The 15,000-nt window shown below is 41.9% G+C and overlaps 1 protein-coding gene and 1 long non-coding RNA gene across 2 annotated transcripts in view; one reads left to right on the top strand and one right to left on the bottom strand.

Moving 5' to 3' along the window:
* LOC120787505 (dynamin-1-like) overlaps positions 1–13,138 on the top strand; it is a 31,016-nt gene extending 17,878 nt beyond the window's left edge. The window contains exons 16-25 of the mRNA XM_040123197.1: positions 33–44; positions 269–382; positions 4,900–5,009; positions 5,329–5,440; positions 6,969–6,980; positions 7,504–7,671; positions 7,759–7,845; positions 8,095–8,249; positions 8,337–8,507; positions 11,502–13,138. Of these exons, the coding sequence (XP_039979131.1) occupies positions 33–44; positions 269–382; positions 4,900–5,009; positions 5,329–5,440; positions 6,969–6,980; positions 7,504–7,671; positions 7,759–7,845; positions 8,095–8,249; positions 8,337–8,507; positions 11,502–11,562 (1,002 nt within the window). The 3' untranslated portion in view covers positions 11,563–13,138. The remainder of the gene's footprint in view (positions 1–32; positions 45–268; positions 383–4,899; positions 5,010–5,328; positions 5,441–6,968; positions 6,981–7,503; positions 7,672–7,758; positions 7,846–8,094; positions 8,250–8,336; positions 8,508–11,501) is intronic.
* Positions 8,728–10,928, bottom strand: LOC120787507. The gene is made up of 3 exons (XR_005706941.1): positions 10,576–10,928; positions 10,101–10,201; positions 8,728–8,831 (listed from the first exon to the last, which is right to left on the bottom strand). It is a non-coding gene; the product is annotated as an uncharacterized LOC120787507 (long non-coding RNA).
* Positions 13,139–15,000: the final 1,862 nt, after the last annotated feature.

Here is a 15,000-nt window from a genome sequence, read left to right on the forward strand (position 1 = left end):
CTCCTCTCTGCTTCTGTTGCCGTGGCAACCAGGACGAGATCATGGTGAGTGGTTCTGTGTGTGTGTGTGTGTGTGTGTGTGTGTGTGTGTGTGTGTGTGTGTGTGTGTGTGTGTGTGTGTGTGTGTGTGTGTGTGTGTGTGTGTGTGTGTGTGTGTGTGTGTGTGTGTGTTTTCTGACAGGAAGTGATGTCACTAATTATGAAAATAGTTGTAGATTAAGCTTGTCCATCAACTAATCATGACATCATGGCTCACCTGGTGTGCACAGGTGGTCCGTAAAGGTTGGCTCACCATCAACAACATCGGCATCATGAAGGGCGGAGCTAAAGAGTACTGGTTTGTCCTGACCGCAGAGACCCTGTCTTGGTACAAAGACGATGAGGTAACACACACACACACACACACACACACACACACACATATACCTGTCTTACATTAGTTGTGAGGACACTCATTGACATAATGCAGTCCATAGCCCTTTACCCTAACCCTAACCTAAACCGGATTCTAACCTCAACCCTAAAACCCGGTCTGAACCCTCAAACAGCCCTTTAATCTTGTGGGGTCCAGCATTTTGTTGTTTTGTTAAACAAGCCCATACACACGCACATATAAAGACACACACAGTAAGTGTTTACTTTGGGGATGTCCAAACTACGGCTCACAGGTCATGTCACCTTCCTTTATGTCCCATGAGTTATTTTAAACTCAAATGTATCATAAATTCATAAAAAGTGTCCAGGGCCTTTATTTCCCGCAGTGTCAGTATAAATAGGCTTTAATGTCAAAAAAAACTTCAGCAAGTGTGAGTTTTGTTCATAGTAGGGCATGAATGTGTCCATCGCAGAGTGGTACAAATCACTCAGGGAATCACTGATCCTTTTGCTACAGAATACATTTAACTGGGTGCTGAGGGAGGGAGAAGTTCCATATTCATGGAGGGAAGCCGTCATCTCTGTAATTCCAAAGGAAGGAAATGATAAGTTGGAATGTTCTAGACCCATAAGTGTCCTTAATCAATATTATAGATTGTTTACTGCTATTCTAGCCAGATGTACATAAAACATCCTGCCAGAAATAAATTATTTAGATCATACTGGTTTTACAAGACAGAGACAGACACAAGACAACATCAGAACCACATGTAACCGCGTGTAATCCAACATATCACTGAAAAAAAGGGAGACGCAATTACAGTGGGGTTGGATGCAGAAAAGGTATTCGACTCTGGTAAATGTGACTTATTAAAAAGGGCGTTGGAGAGGTTTAATTTCCATGAGACATTTATCAAAACCACACAGGCTCTATATAATAAACCAATGGCTAGAATCAAGATTAATGGGGACCTCTTGAACTCTGTCACTCCAGAGTGTGGCCGTCGACAGGGTTGTTCAGAGAGTCCTCTTCTCTTGGCCATTTTTCTGGAACCTCTGAGTCAATGGATAAAAAAACGAAAGTATAAAAGCTATAGACATGGAGGGCGGAGTACAGAAGATAGCGCCGTTCCCAGATGATGTCCTGATGTACCTATAAAGACCAAATACATCTTTCTAAGCACTTATGTCAACTTTTATATATTATAATCTTCTACCTGGCTACAAAAAAATGTATGAAAAACACAAGCTTTTACTTTAAATTATTGGCCAGACGAAGCCATCAGAGAAAGATGTAGAATTGACTGGAAACTGAAATCAATTAGGTATCTTGGAGTCAATCTACCACAAGATTTAAGTCGACTAAAATCCATCAATTATGATTCGTTACTCTCAAGAATAAAATCTGATATTGTAAAATGGAATCTAATCCCCTTTGTTAGCATTTGCTCAGCAGTTGAGGTGATTCAAATTAATATACTTCCAGGGTTACTGCATCTGTTGCAGACTCTGCCAGGGCAGGTAACAGACAAAGATTTCATCTGGGACAGAATGGTCTTGTGATATATTTGGTTGGAAAGAGACTGAGGACTAGATATAGAACTATGCAGTAACCCAAAATTATGCAAAGGTTAGCTCTCTCTTGTTTGAGGAGCTATTATCAAGCCGCACAAATAAAAACACTATTTAATCTGTGCAGTCCCTCTTACTCAGCGAGAAGGAAGGAAATTGAGGGCTGTACAACAGATGGCATTCCTATACAGGCTCTAATAGGTGATAATGCACTAAGAGAACACATTAGAGAGGAGATGAATGCATGGTTGGGAATTCTTTGAAGATTTTGGTTTGAAATAATCACAATGAATAGCCAGAAAGCACAAAGTAAGGTATTATGATGGATTGCGTATGATTCAGAATGTCTGCAGAATAGAACAAATAAGAGTCAAGTCAAGCCAATTTATTTATTTATTTTTTAATTTTTATTTCTAGCGCCAAATCATAACAGAGGTTATCTCAGGGCACTTTTCTTATAGAGCAGGTCTAGACCAGGATTCTTTATAGTTATATTTCCAGAGACCGAACATTCCCCCATGACTAAGCACTTGTATGCTGCATATGAATGCGCACAGATAGAGAGGAAGAAGAGGAGAGAGGAGCTCAGTGCATCATGGGAAGTCCCCCAGCAGTCTAGGCCTATAGCAGCATAACTAGGGGGTGGTTCAAGACAAGTCTGAGCAGCCCTAACTATAAGCTTTATTAAATAGGAAGGTTTTAATCCTACTCTTAAACATGGAGAGGGTGTCTGCCTCCCGGACCTAAACTGGAAGATGGTTCCACAGTAGAGGAGCCTGATAACTGAAGGCTCTGCCTCCCATTCTACTCTTGGAGACTATAGGAACCACAAGCCAGCCTGCGTTCTGGGAGCTCAGTGTTCTACTGGGGTAATAGGTACTATGAGCTCTTTCAGATATGATGGTGCCTGACCATTAAGGGCTTTGTAGGTGAGGAGGAGGATTTTAAATTCTGTTCTGGATTTTACAGGGAGCCAATGTAGAGAAGCTAACTCAGGAGAAATATGATCTCTTTTCCTGGTTCCTGCAGCATTCTGTATCAGCTGGAGAGTATTTAGGGATTTGTTGGCGCAGCCTGATAATAAGGAGTTGCAATAATCCAGCCTAGAAGTGACAGAAGCATGGACTAGTTTTTCTGCGTCTTTTTGAGTCAGGATGTGTCTGATTTTAACAGTGTTACGTAGGTGAAAAAAAGGCAGAGCTTGAAGTTTGTTTTGTGTGGGAGTTAAAGGACATATCCTGATCAAAGAGAACTCCGAGATTCCTAACGGTGGTGCTGGAGGCCAGGGCAAAGCCGTCTAGAGTAACTATATCATTAGATAATGTGTTTCTCAGGTGTTGGGGGGCAAGTATAATAACTTCAGTTTTGTCTGACTTAAACAGCAGAAAGTTGCTGATTCTACAGGTCTTTATGTCCTTAAGGCATGCTTGAGGTTTAGCTAACTGATTGGTTTCTTCAGGCTGCATTGAAGTACAGTTGGGTACCATCTGCGTAACAGTTGAAGTTTATGGAGTGTTTCCTAATAATATTGCCTAAAGGACGCATATATAAGGTGAATAGAACTGGTCCAAGCACAGAACCTTGTGGAACTCCGTGACTAACTTTTGAGAATATGGAGGATTTATTTTTAACGTGCACAAACTGCAAATCAATCTGATAATTAGGACCTAAACCAGCTTAGAGCAGTTCCTTTAAAGCCTAATTAAACGTTACAGTCGCTCTAAAATGATGTGATGGTCTATAGTGTCAAATGCAGCACTAAGATCTAACAAGACAAGTACAGAGACAAATCCTTTCTCCGATGCAGTTGGAAGGTCATTTGTAACTTTCACCAGTGCTGTCTCTGTGCTATGACGCACTCTAAATCCTGACTGAAAATCCTAAATAAACTATTATTATGTAGAAAGTCACACAACTGGTTGGTGACAGCTTTCCCGAGGATCTTAGAGAGAAAGGGAAGGTTAGATATGGGTCTATAGTTGGCTAGAACATCTGGATTAAGAGTAGGCTTTTAAAAAAGAGGTTTAATTGCAGTTACTTTAAAGAACTGTGGTACATAGCCTGTTAATGATGAAAGATTGATTATAGCTAGTAAGGAGGTGCTAACTATGGGTAAAACTTCCTTAAGCAGCCTAGATGGGATGGGTTCTAAGAGAGAGGATCATGGTTTAGATGAAGAAATCTTTTAAATGTGTTGGTAATAGAGGTTTAAAAGTTACATGAAAAGGAAAAATGAAATCAAAGAATTAAAGGATAAATTTGGCTTAACCAATCAGGGCTTTTATTGATACTTGCAACTGAAACATTATTTAGAGCAAACATGAGAAGGGTTAATTTAGATGGGATGGAGTTAGGAATTATCAAATTGTTTACCTCGGCATATGAATCAGATTCATGTAGGAAGTTGATTTTGAAATTATATACGGAAGTGGAAAATTTAAAAGGAGATGATAAACATAATAACGAAAGAATTGTGGCGCAATAAAAGATGAAATCAAGGGGTCAAGCTCTACTCAAATTGAATGCCTACAAGAAAAAGGTGGGTCTTCAGCAGCGACTTAAGTGTCTAGTCACTAAAATGTTACACAACTGTCATCATGTTTAGACAGACCATATCCCAATAATAAATCTGTCTTTCTGTCTGTCTGTCTGTCTGTCTGTCTTTCCTTCGATATTCTCGACAATTGCTCAGCAACTATTGCTGAGAACCCAAGGAAGTGCAGTGTTAAGTTTTTTGGATGAGCTGTTGTCAAGGAAGCTTCAAACATTGCTTTTTTACATATTACTTGGCATTAAGAAAAAATGAACACAGATGAACACCATAAATAATGTAAAATTTGGAAAAGTTTGGACCCCCTGATTTTAAGAGTTCGTCAGCTTAATTTCTCCTGTCCATGACACAGCCACAGTTTACACTTTAATATTATTGTACTGTTGTTGTCTGCCCCTGCAGGAGAAGGAGAAGAAGTACATGCTGCCTGTGGACAACTTGAAACTGAAAGACATCGAGAAAAGCTTCATGTCCAGCAAACACATCTTCGCTCTGTTCAACACTGAACACAGGTCCGTGTGTGTTTAAAATGTACTAGTCAATTTTTTATATATTAACAACTTATTACCAATAGTCTGGATGTTTGGTTTCATGGTTAAAAGTAAAAGGTTTATGGTTTTAAATCAGTCACTGATAGCTGACAGTAAAGAGGAGTTCAGAATAGATCAGGAGTTCCACAAGGTTCTGTATTTGGTCCTCTTCTGTTTCTATATAAATGACAGATGTTTACACATGTATGCAGATGATACTGTCTGCTATATACTGTACGTATCTGTTAAAACGATTTCCTCAGTTTGAAAAGTTAACAAAATAAAATGATAAATGTTTTAGGAATGTGTATAAGGACTACCGTCAGCTGGAGCTGGCCAGTGAGTCTCAGGAGGAGGTGGACAGCTGGAAGGCTTCTTTCCTACGAGCCGGAGTGTACCCTGAACGCAGCGTGGTACAACTCATTACTACTGCTTCATTATAACGTTATTAATGCAGTATTACCACACCATTATTACTCTTTTACTGTCATTATTACTCCATTATTACTGCAGTATTTGTCTCTTGTTATGTTTATTATATCATTATTACTAAATACATCTTGTTACATTAAAGGTAGAGTAAGCGATTCTAATCTAATACATCCATCCAGCCATCCATTAGCTATACCGCTTATCCTTTTGAGGGTCACGGGGGGCTGGAACCAATCCAGATGAAATTGGACGAAAGGTGGGGTACACCCTGGACTGGTTGCCAGTCTATCACAGGGCTGACACTTAGAGACAAACAACCATTCATGCTCACATTCACACTGCCAGGCAATTTAGAATCATCAGTTAACCTCGCCACCACCACCGTTCAGGCTTAATTTAATACACTTTTGGTCTAAATATGCAAATATCTCCTCATGATCAGCTAGCTGTCCATTTTGTGACTGTGCTGAAAAAAAAATCTGGTGTCCCTCCACAGCCCTGGCTCTGTAAATGGGGTATAAACAGAGCGGATCGCACCGACAGTTCCAGCCAGTCAGCAGCCGGGGGTGATCGTGCTCGTGCACAGGAGGTGGGAGGCGATAAAAGGGGGCAGTGGGAGCGAGAGAGACGGTAGTTCTGGTGCATGCTAACGTCCTACAAAAGAGATAAGGAGAGATGGCTGATAAACAGCTAAGAGGAGAAGGTCTGAGGAACCAAAGTTGGAAAAAGAACCGGCCTGCACCCCGAACGAAGGGTACATAGAGAGGGCCAGTAAAGAGACTGATGGAGCCGGTAAAAACTTTAAAAACTTTACGGATTTTGTAACATTCCACCGGACCACTGATGCATTGGCCCAATTGATGGCCCACTGAGATTTGTCCTGGTGGGTGGTCCAAATATAGTGGAGAGACCCCAGACAGTTAAAAGGCATGAAAATGGATGTTGTGTGTTCGGTAACTTTAAATTACTTGCCCGTGGCAGAGAGGACACGGACCATAATTCAAAATGCTATGCTAGGTAAGACTACCTTCCTTGTTAGCTTAGCGGTCTTCTTTTTGTTACTGTAGTTTTGTAAAAACAACATAAACAAATAACTAGTTTTTTTTATTTGCTGTGTCTCTGATGATGTGTTTGTGTGTATGTCATTTGTTTGATGACATTTAATATTATAAGGTTTGTTTTGTTTTAGAGCATCCACTTCATTGCCGTATAAGACGCTCTGGCTTCCACCATTGTGTCGTTGCCTTGGCGATGCACGTCCGTGAATTTGAAGGGCGGCGATTTCGAAGGAGGACTGAAGGGAGGGGTGTATTTGTTTCGCTGTTGAGTTCATATATCAACAGTTTTTCTCCAGAATTGTTTACTCTTCCTTTAATACTGCATTATTACATCATATTTACTGCATTATTATGTATTTTACATTATTATTATTACAATTTTACATTAGTCTGTATTACATATTATTTCTGCATCGTGTTAACGTGTTCTGCTTTAATCTTCCTCCTGCAGGACAGGGAGAGGGTGAGTAAGTTTCTTTTTTTCTTGTATCTGGTGGAGTTGGTCAGTAAATTATCTGTACAGTCACTTTATTATTCTGTCTGTAGATTCTGTCCTGTGTAGGTCTACGAAAAATTCTGTGATACTAAGTCATTTTAGAGTTTCCAATTACATTTTTGACCTCTGAGTTGTTACTTGTGGGTGAAATCAGGATTCAACATGTTCAAAAAAATCATCTTTCCAACTGTTTTCTAATGAAGGACATATATTCACCATGTTTGTTAGAGCTCAGTGATTCACACAGTGAGTTTTAATGAGAAACTGACTGTGAACCGTGAGTCCTTTGTGCTTTTGTGCTTAGAAGCTGAGCACAAAGACCGGCAGCAAAGGGAAAGTGTTAGCATACAGCTACATGTTAACAGGTACAGACAGAAGGTGTAAACATGACAGGTACATGAATGTCTCCTGGTTACAGCTAACAAGGGTAACAGGATCTGATCAGTGGGTGGAGGTTGTGTGTAGTTAATCAGCAGCTGTGTTGTTTCAGGTGGAGGTGGAGGAGTCGAGCGGTGACGGACAGATCCACAGCCTGGACCCTCAGCTGGAGCGACAGGTGGAGATTGTCAGGAACCTGGTGGACTCGTACCTGTCCATCATCCACCGCACTGTCAGAGACCTGATCCCCAAGACCATCATGCACCTGATGGTCAACAACGTATGGCACACACACACGCACGCACAGACACATACAGAAACACACCTGAATTGATTTAATGATTCATATGACCTCTCTGCTCCTCAGACGAAGGAGTTCATCCACGCTGACCTGCTGGCTCAACTTTACTCCTGTGGAGACCAGAACTCCCTGATGGAGGAGTCCCAGGAACAGGTGAGGACACTGAGGCAGAGATACAGGTGGACAGAAAAACAGGTGGACAGACAGTCATATTTATTAATTGGGCTTATTTACTTCAGTAGTTTAGAACATTTGAGGATTCTGTGTTCAGCAGTTTGGACCAGAGACGGACTCACCATTAAATCTGCTGCAGACACTCCTGATCCTCAGAGGCTAAATCCCGATGGTTCTGATGACCTGTCTCTCTTTCTCTCTCTCTCTCTCTCTCTCTCTCTCACCCAGGCTCAGCACCGTGATGAGATGTTGAGGATGTACCACGCTCTGCGCGAAGGCCTCAGCATCATTGGTGACATCAGCACCTCCACCGTCACCACGGCGATGCCTCCACCTGTCGATGACTCATGGCTGCAGGTGACGGGAATGCCATCGGGACGCAGGTAACCTAGCAACAGGTCAGCCGTTCCACAGGTACAGTACATACTGTACATTCAGCATCACTGAGTCGGTCTCATCTGTCTCCCCAGGTCTCCCATGTCCAGTCCAACCCCCCAGCGCCGGGCCCCTCCAGGACCTCCTCGTCCGGGAGGTCGTGCGGCCCCTGGGCCCCCCTCTCGTCCCGCGGTGTCACCTGACCCTGGACCCCCGCCGTCTGTCCCCTCCCGACCCAACAGAGCACCCCCACCTGGAGTCCCAAGGTAACCGCACACACACACACACACACACACACACACACACACACACACACACACACACACACACACACACTGAATGTGTTCACTGTAAAACTGTTGATATTAGAAAATGTAAAGATGAAGACAGAAAAACAACAAAAGAATAATGATCATCACAAGTTTTTATCAAATTTATTTTTAACTGTTGTTACATCTTGTGAGCTGTTGTCACAAATACCAGTGGCTGTAAACTGTGATTTCCCATGCTGTAACATGACCTGAATGCAGCATGACTGTGGGTCGAGATGTTTCCAGGTGTTCAGTGTCTCAGGCCAGAAGAAGATGTCACTGTGTCCAGTTTGGTGTAAAACACACACAAAGGTACCAATTAGCTTCAGCTCTCACTGACGAAAACGTCCGACAGTGTGTTACAAAAATAAAAGAGTTAATCTCCTGTTTTAAAAAAGAACCTGTGAGTGATTTTAATGCAGCACTTAGGAGTCAAAATAAACCTTATGTTTTGATTCTTTGTGTTTTTGTTTCTACAAAATAACAATGAAAACTGCATCTGTAACTTTCAGCATAATTGAAATGGTACCACGGCTCAGCAGATTCTCATAACATGCTGCGTTGAAACGAGTTGTGTGATTTGATCAAACTGGATCCAGAAAAACCCACAAAGTTTTTATTAGGAAAGAACAAAGTTCATGGGAGACAGAAGAAGAGGTATTTTGTGGTCAGTTTCTTCTTTGATGGTGCTGTAGACAGAAAAGCAGCGATCCACAAACAACCTGCATAGACTTGGAAAAGAAAGACTGGTCTTTCTTTCTTCTCTCCTCCCTCTGCTCATTCTTTCTCTCTTCATTCTCAGACTCATCATCACCTCTTCATCTTTAAACTCAGGATCTTCAGTTAACATTAAAGGAACAGTCCCACATTTTGGGAAATCCTCAATTTCATCTCTGTGAGTCCAGTACAGAGAGAGGTCTACAAGGTTAGCTTAGCTTAGCATAAAGACTGGACGTGACTACAAGGTTAGCGCCATGGCTAATTTATTAAAGAGGAGGTAGGCTAATAGTTTCAGCCTGCTTCCGGTGTTTGTGCTAAGCTAAGCTAACCAGGTCCTGAATCACCTTCTATACTGTCCTCACATATAAAAACAAACTGTCAGTAAACTGTCATCTGTACATCCACCCGGAGCCATGTCTGTCTGTGTACCTACCTGTCTATCTACCTGTCTGTCCACCTGTCTGTCTGACTGACTCTCTCTCTGTTTGTGTGATCCTGTTCTAACAGTACCTTATAAGACTAAACAGGAAGCTCTCAGGTGTGCCATTGTCAGAGCAGGTAGCCCCACCCCCTGCCCATCCCCCCTCATATTGACCATATATGGTTATTTTTTCAGAATCTCTATCAGTGACCAGTGAGGAGTTCACCAATGGTACGTCAGCTGTCTATGTGATGTCACTGTCTTCCACCAGGTGTGTGTGTGTGTGTGTGCGTGCGTGCGCGCGCCTCATTGTCCAATTAGATGTCAGTCCTCGCCACGTGATCCCATCGACTCCCCCAGCATTATACTAAGCGTGTGATTGACAGCTCCATTGACCTGTTACTGACCGTCTGTCTCTCTGTCTGTCTGTCGTCTGTTGTGTCGTCTCCAGTCGCAGAGCTCCTGCATCTCCATCACGATCCTCCAGACCAGCCTCTGACTCCTCCCTCTAAAACACACACACACATGGACACGCACAAAATACACACAGAGAATACACAAGATACACACAAAACACCCAAGATACACGTACACACACACACACACACACACACACACCAGATTAAATATGGAGACTCAGTGGAGTAACGTGGTTCTGGAGCACAAACAGACTCCAAACTTCATTCGGTCTTTCTCTTTCATTTCTTGTTGCACTTCACCAGCTCCCACTGGTTCAACTGGTTCAAACTGGTTTCAAAGTTTTCCAGCTGGTTCCAACAGGTTTTTTTACTGGTTCTAACTGGGTCCAGCTGCGTCCCAGCAGGTTTTTATTGGTGCCAGCTGGTTCCAGCAAGTTTTTTACTGGCTACAACAGGTACCTACTTGGACTAGTTGGTCTTGGCAGAGGTTTCTACTGGTCTCAGTCGGTGCCAACAGATTTGTACTGGTAACATTGGTTTTCTAGTGGTTTCAGAGGGGTCCATGTGGTTCCTACAGCTGTAACACCAGTGCATGTTATGTTTGCTCAGGTTACTTTATATATTTATGACCCTGCTCAGCTGCAGTTATCTGTCCTGTCAGTCAGAGAGGTGTTCACAGTCAGTACAGATATTCAAAGACCAGCCCACTTTGAGAACCGGCTTCTCTCTGAAGAGCTGGGACGCTGAAGTTCACAACCCACTACTGGACTGTAAAAACCTTGAGTACCTTGTTTTCCGTTTGTTAGAATCAAACATCTAAAGCTCACACGAGGATTCAGCAACACTTCAGTGTCGAGATCTGATATCACACCTGACGTACAGGTGCGACATTCGGTGTGAAACAAGTGTGAAGATGTGGCCAGAAAGAGCGTGAACACAGCTGATGTCACTCGTCACGGGGCCAGAATAGATGCTAATTAACTGCAGGAGGCGATGACGGAAAAATGAAAGCCCCTCCTCCACTGACGTCACAGGAGAAAAAAATCCCAACCACCTGTCTGACATCACAGAACCAGCCAATCAGCCGTCAGCAGGCGTGGGGGTGGGGTGGGCGGTTGTCTGGTTCTAGCTGGCGCTGACTGGTTACATCAGACCACTAGTTATTAATTGGTCTGGACTTTGACCCTTAAATGTGTTCTCTTTTTCGGTTACTGTCTAGTTTCCACCGTTCTAACTGGTTCCCACTGGTCCCAGCAGCGTACAATTTATTGAGTGACTTGACCTCTGACCCTTAAACCCCCTGCCTGTTTACTTTTCCATTGATTCACCGTTGTTCTCCTCTTTTCCTTTCCCTTTCTTCATGGTTGTTCTCTGTCGTTTTTTTCCCAGTCGTCCCAGTAAAGGTAGCCCCGCCCACGGAGAGAGCCCCCAGTCTTCTATTGAGGGTTAACCTGACCCCGGTGTGTGTTAGTGTCTCGACTGAACTGTTCTTCTGGTCTGTACTGATGATGCTGTGTTACTGTGAACCTTACTAGTAATGATAATGATTGATTATCAGCACATTATGAATATATAGCAAATGATCAGCAAAACACTACTGCAATATTGAGTATATAAATATGTCGTCCGGCTGGTTGTCTGCGGTCAGGAGGGTGAGACAGGTCAGCTGCCTGTCTGTCTGCCTTCTCAGACTGCCTGTCATATCACATCAAAACAGCAGCGAAGGAGTCCTGCGATCGTCGGCTGGCGTCAGGCTTTAAAGTACTGTAGAAGACTCCAGAGATGGTGCAGAAGAGACGACGTCTCACTCCTCTCTGGACGTTCAGGCTGGTCTGGGATCAGACCTGCACGGACAGCGAGCCTGTTAGCTGGCCGCATCATCTCCTGGAGTTAAATAATTGAATTGTGTTTTTATTTGCAGTTTGAGACTTGTTGCATCGAGGGAACTTTTCTTTACAGTGTAAAGTTTACATATTGTTTTAACTTATGTATTTATTAATCTATTTATTGATTTATTTATTATCGGAAGTTCTCGTCAGAATTTCATTCATTGATGTCAGCCGTCACCTTGTTAAGAAACAATTGGTGTTTCCCTCCAAACACTTTCAGCATTAACCTTCTTCCGCTGAAACCAGAGTTCCTGGAACCTACTGTGTTCTGCTCCGAAGTTCTCAATCGTAAAGTCGTCTATCCTGTTCTACCTTGTTACATTCTACAGAACTGCATAACTACCATCTGATTTTAACCGGTTCCAACTGGTTCCAACTGGCTCTGACTTGCCCCAACTGATCCTAACTGTGAAGTATATCAAACTGGTTCCAAGTGGTTCTAACGGATTCTAACCGGCTCTTATTGGTTGTAATTGGTTCCAGATGGTTTTGAAACCAGTGGGCAGAATTAGCAGCAAACTGCCAACAACAACAGATATTCACAAAGTGGAGGTTTCAGTAACTGTACATTTAATTCTTTGGTCTGTCATTTCCTGATAAATTCTTTGTGTGTTTCCTGAGAAGAATTAAAATAAACTAATAGAATCTGAATTTAATTAAATGAAAATGTACCAACCGAACTCCACCACTTTAACTAACTTACAAACCAACTTGTTTTATGTGTAATAGAGTTGTGCCAGTTCCAGTTCCAGGAAACATCATAGGGAATTATTGATAAATGGCAAAATAAAGTGTCATAAAGGTGTGACTTCCAGTTGTCAATTTATATCAACATTATTTTCTAATTATTGTATAAAAACACCACTTGGAGCAATAGAAATGTGTCCAGTGGTTGATGGATGAATCCAGGAGATGAAAATGTTGTAAATGGGATCAAACTGCAGGGAAACGTTGGTCTGAAACCGTCACAGTCCGAGTCTTGATGCAGACCTTCAGGTTTGATGAGTATTAATGTGTAGGTGCAGGTGTTGTTTGTTCAGAAACGGCAGCTGTTAGATGTTATCTGCTGACTGTATGGGATGTGTCCCACTGCACGACAGACTGTATGAATCTAAATTAAAACTGCTGGTCTATTTATTCTACCTGTGTATGTTGTACATGTTGTGGTGTCTCTGTAGAGTTAGTCGAGCTCTGAGCTGCGTTCAACACAGCATGTGTTAGCAGAGTGCGTTTGTAGCTGTGAAGTGTCCTCGTGTTCAGTTTTATGTCAGCATGGTTGTTCAACTCTGTTTTTAAAGGTGTCGTGTGATTTTGAATGTTCTTTATTAATCAGTAAAGTGCTGCACAGGTGGTTCTGAAGCAGCGTGTTGAACGCAGCTCGACCTCACACACACACTCCCGTGATCGTGGATGGTTCACCCTGTATGGTGTTAATATAAATGTACTGTTTAAAGAATATATGAAGATAATAATGTACCATATATATGTGAGGATCATATACATAGATTATTAAACTGAAATATGCAGTGGCCCAGACTGTAGTGTATGTGAGTTTATGTGTGTGTGTGTGTGTGTGTGTACGTGTGTGTACATGTACCTGTGTTGTGTATCTTGCTGTTGCGTGATCAGGGCCAACAGAGACATGTTGACATGAATAAAGTTTGTGTGACTGAAGATGAGTTTTCTGTTGTTTGTCTTTTTCTTTTGTTTTGTTTTTTTGAGAATCACTAAACTAGTTCTGAACTAAACTGAACACGTCAAGTCACTAACAAACTCCAGACAGTTTCAGATTCACTGAACCAGTTCAATATTTTACTAAAACCTGTTCACTGCCTCCACAGTCACTGATTCAAGGACCCATCAAAGTACAAGGCAGGAGAAACTCACCAACTAACCTGTTAACTAAGTCGTCCACCCAAGAACCACTTAATTAACTCATCCATTCATTAACTAACTTAACTAACTTCATGCTGTAGAAACGACCTGCCCCTCCCCCACCTGTACCGTTATCTAGTTTCAGACCCCTTCACTTTTTGTTGCAAAGTGTAAATTAAAGGTTAAGATTTTTTATTAATTTTTAAAATCATGTTTTCACTTTGTCATTATGGATTATTGAGTGTTGATTGATGAAAAATTGTAATTTGATCCATTTACAATTAAATCTACAAGCGGTACATTGAAGAGGTCTGAATACCTGCCACATGCAGCACTGCCCCACAGTGATCTACACATGTACGCACGTACATACACCTGTAGATTTACAGTGGAAAAACAGGAACCCAAGGCTCCCATATGTACATGTGTGGATGTCCAACAGAAAAGCCCCTGTACAATCATGAGTCCACAGTCTCTGCACGCAGGACAATAGAATAGAACGCAACTTTATCGTCCACCGGAGTGGAAGATTGTGTGTCACCAAAACATAAAATCAGCACAAGAACATGGAACGTGTAAAACAAGCATCCTATAGAACCAATGTGATAATAAGAAACCACTTATTGAACTTAAAACTTTAAATACTGTGGAGCAGATTTGTGGCTCAGTGTTTAAAATGCTGATTGCACCCGAATAAAAGACTTGTTAAAAATAGTTTAGGTTTCCAGAGGCGTCCGACGGACCCTCTCAGAATTCAGAGTCTCTAACTGACACAATAAAGGATGAGAACCACCTGCAGCTCAGGACCAGGTTCAGGTGCGGTGACCAAATCAAGAAGTCATGTGGCTGTTAAAAAAATAATATTAAATAAATATAAATATGTACATAGATGCATTTATAAATCTATAATGAATAAATAAATATATAAGTATGTTACAAGCCGGTCTATCAATCTGGCTCCGCTGCAAATTATTCCCAGCATATCTCATATCTCCAGTATCTGCGTGTGTGCAGGTTCCAACTGGAGGAAAAAATTAATGAGTAAAACAAAAAAAAAGAATAAATACATAAATAAATGTAAAGAGAAATGTGCATTCAGTCTGAATATAAGTGCTGCACTGCCT

Source organism: Xiphias gladius, unplaced genomic scaffold (assembly GCF_016859285.1).
Source record: "Xiphias gladius isolate SHS-SW01 ecotype Sanya breed wild unplaced genomic scaffold, ASM1685928v1 HiC_scaffold_1480, whole genome shotgun sequence".
NCBI classification, from domain to species: domain Eukaryota; kingdom Metazoa; phylum Chordata; class Actinopteri; order Istiophoriformes; family Xiphiidae; genus Xiphias; species Xiphias gladius.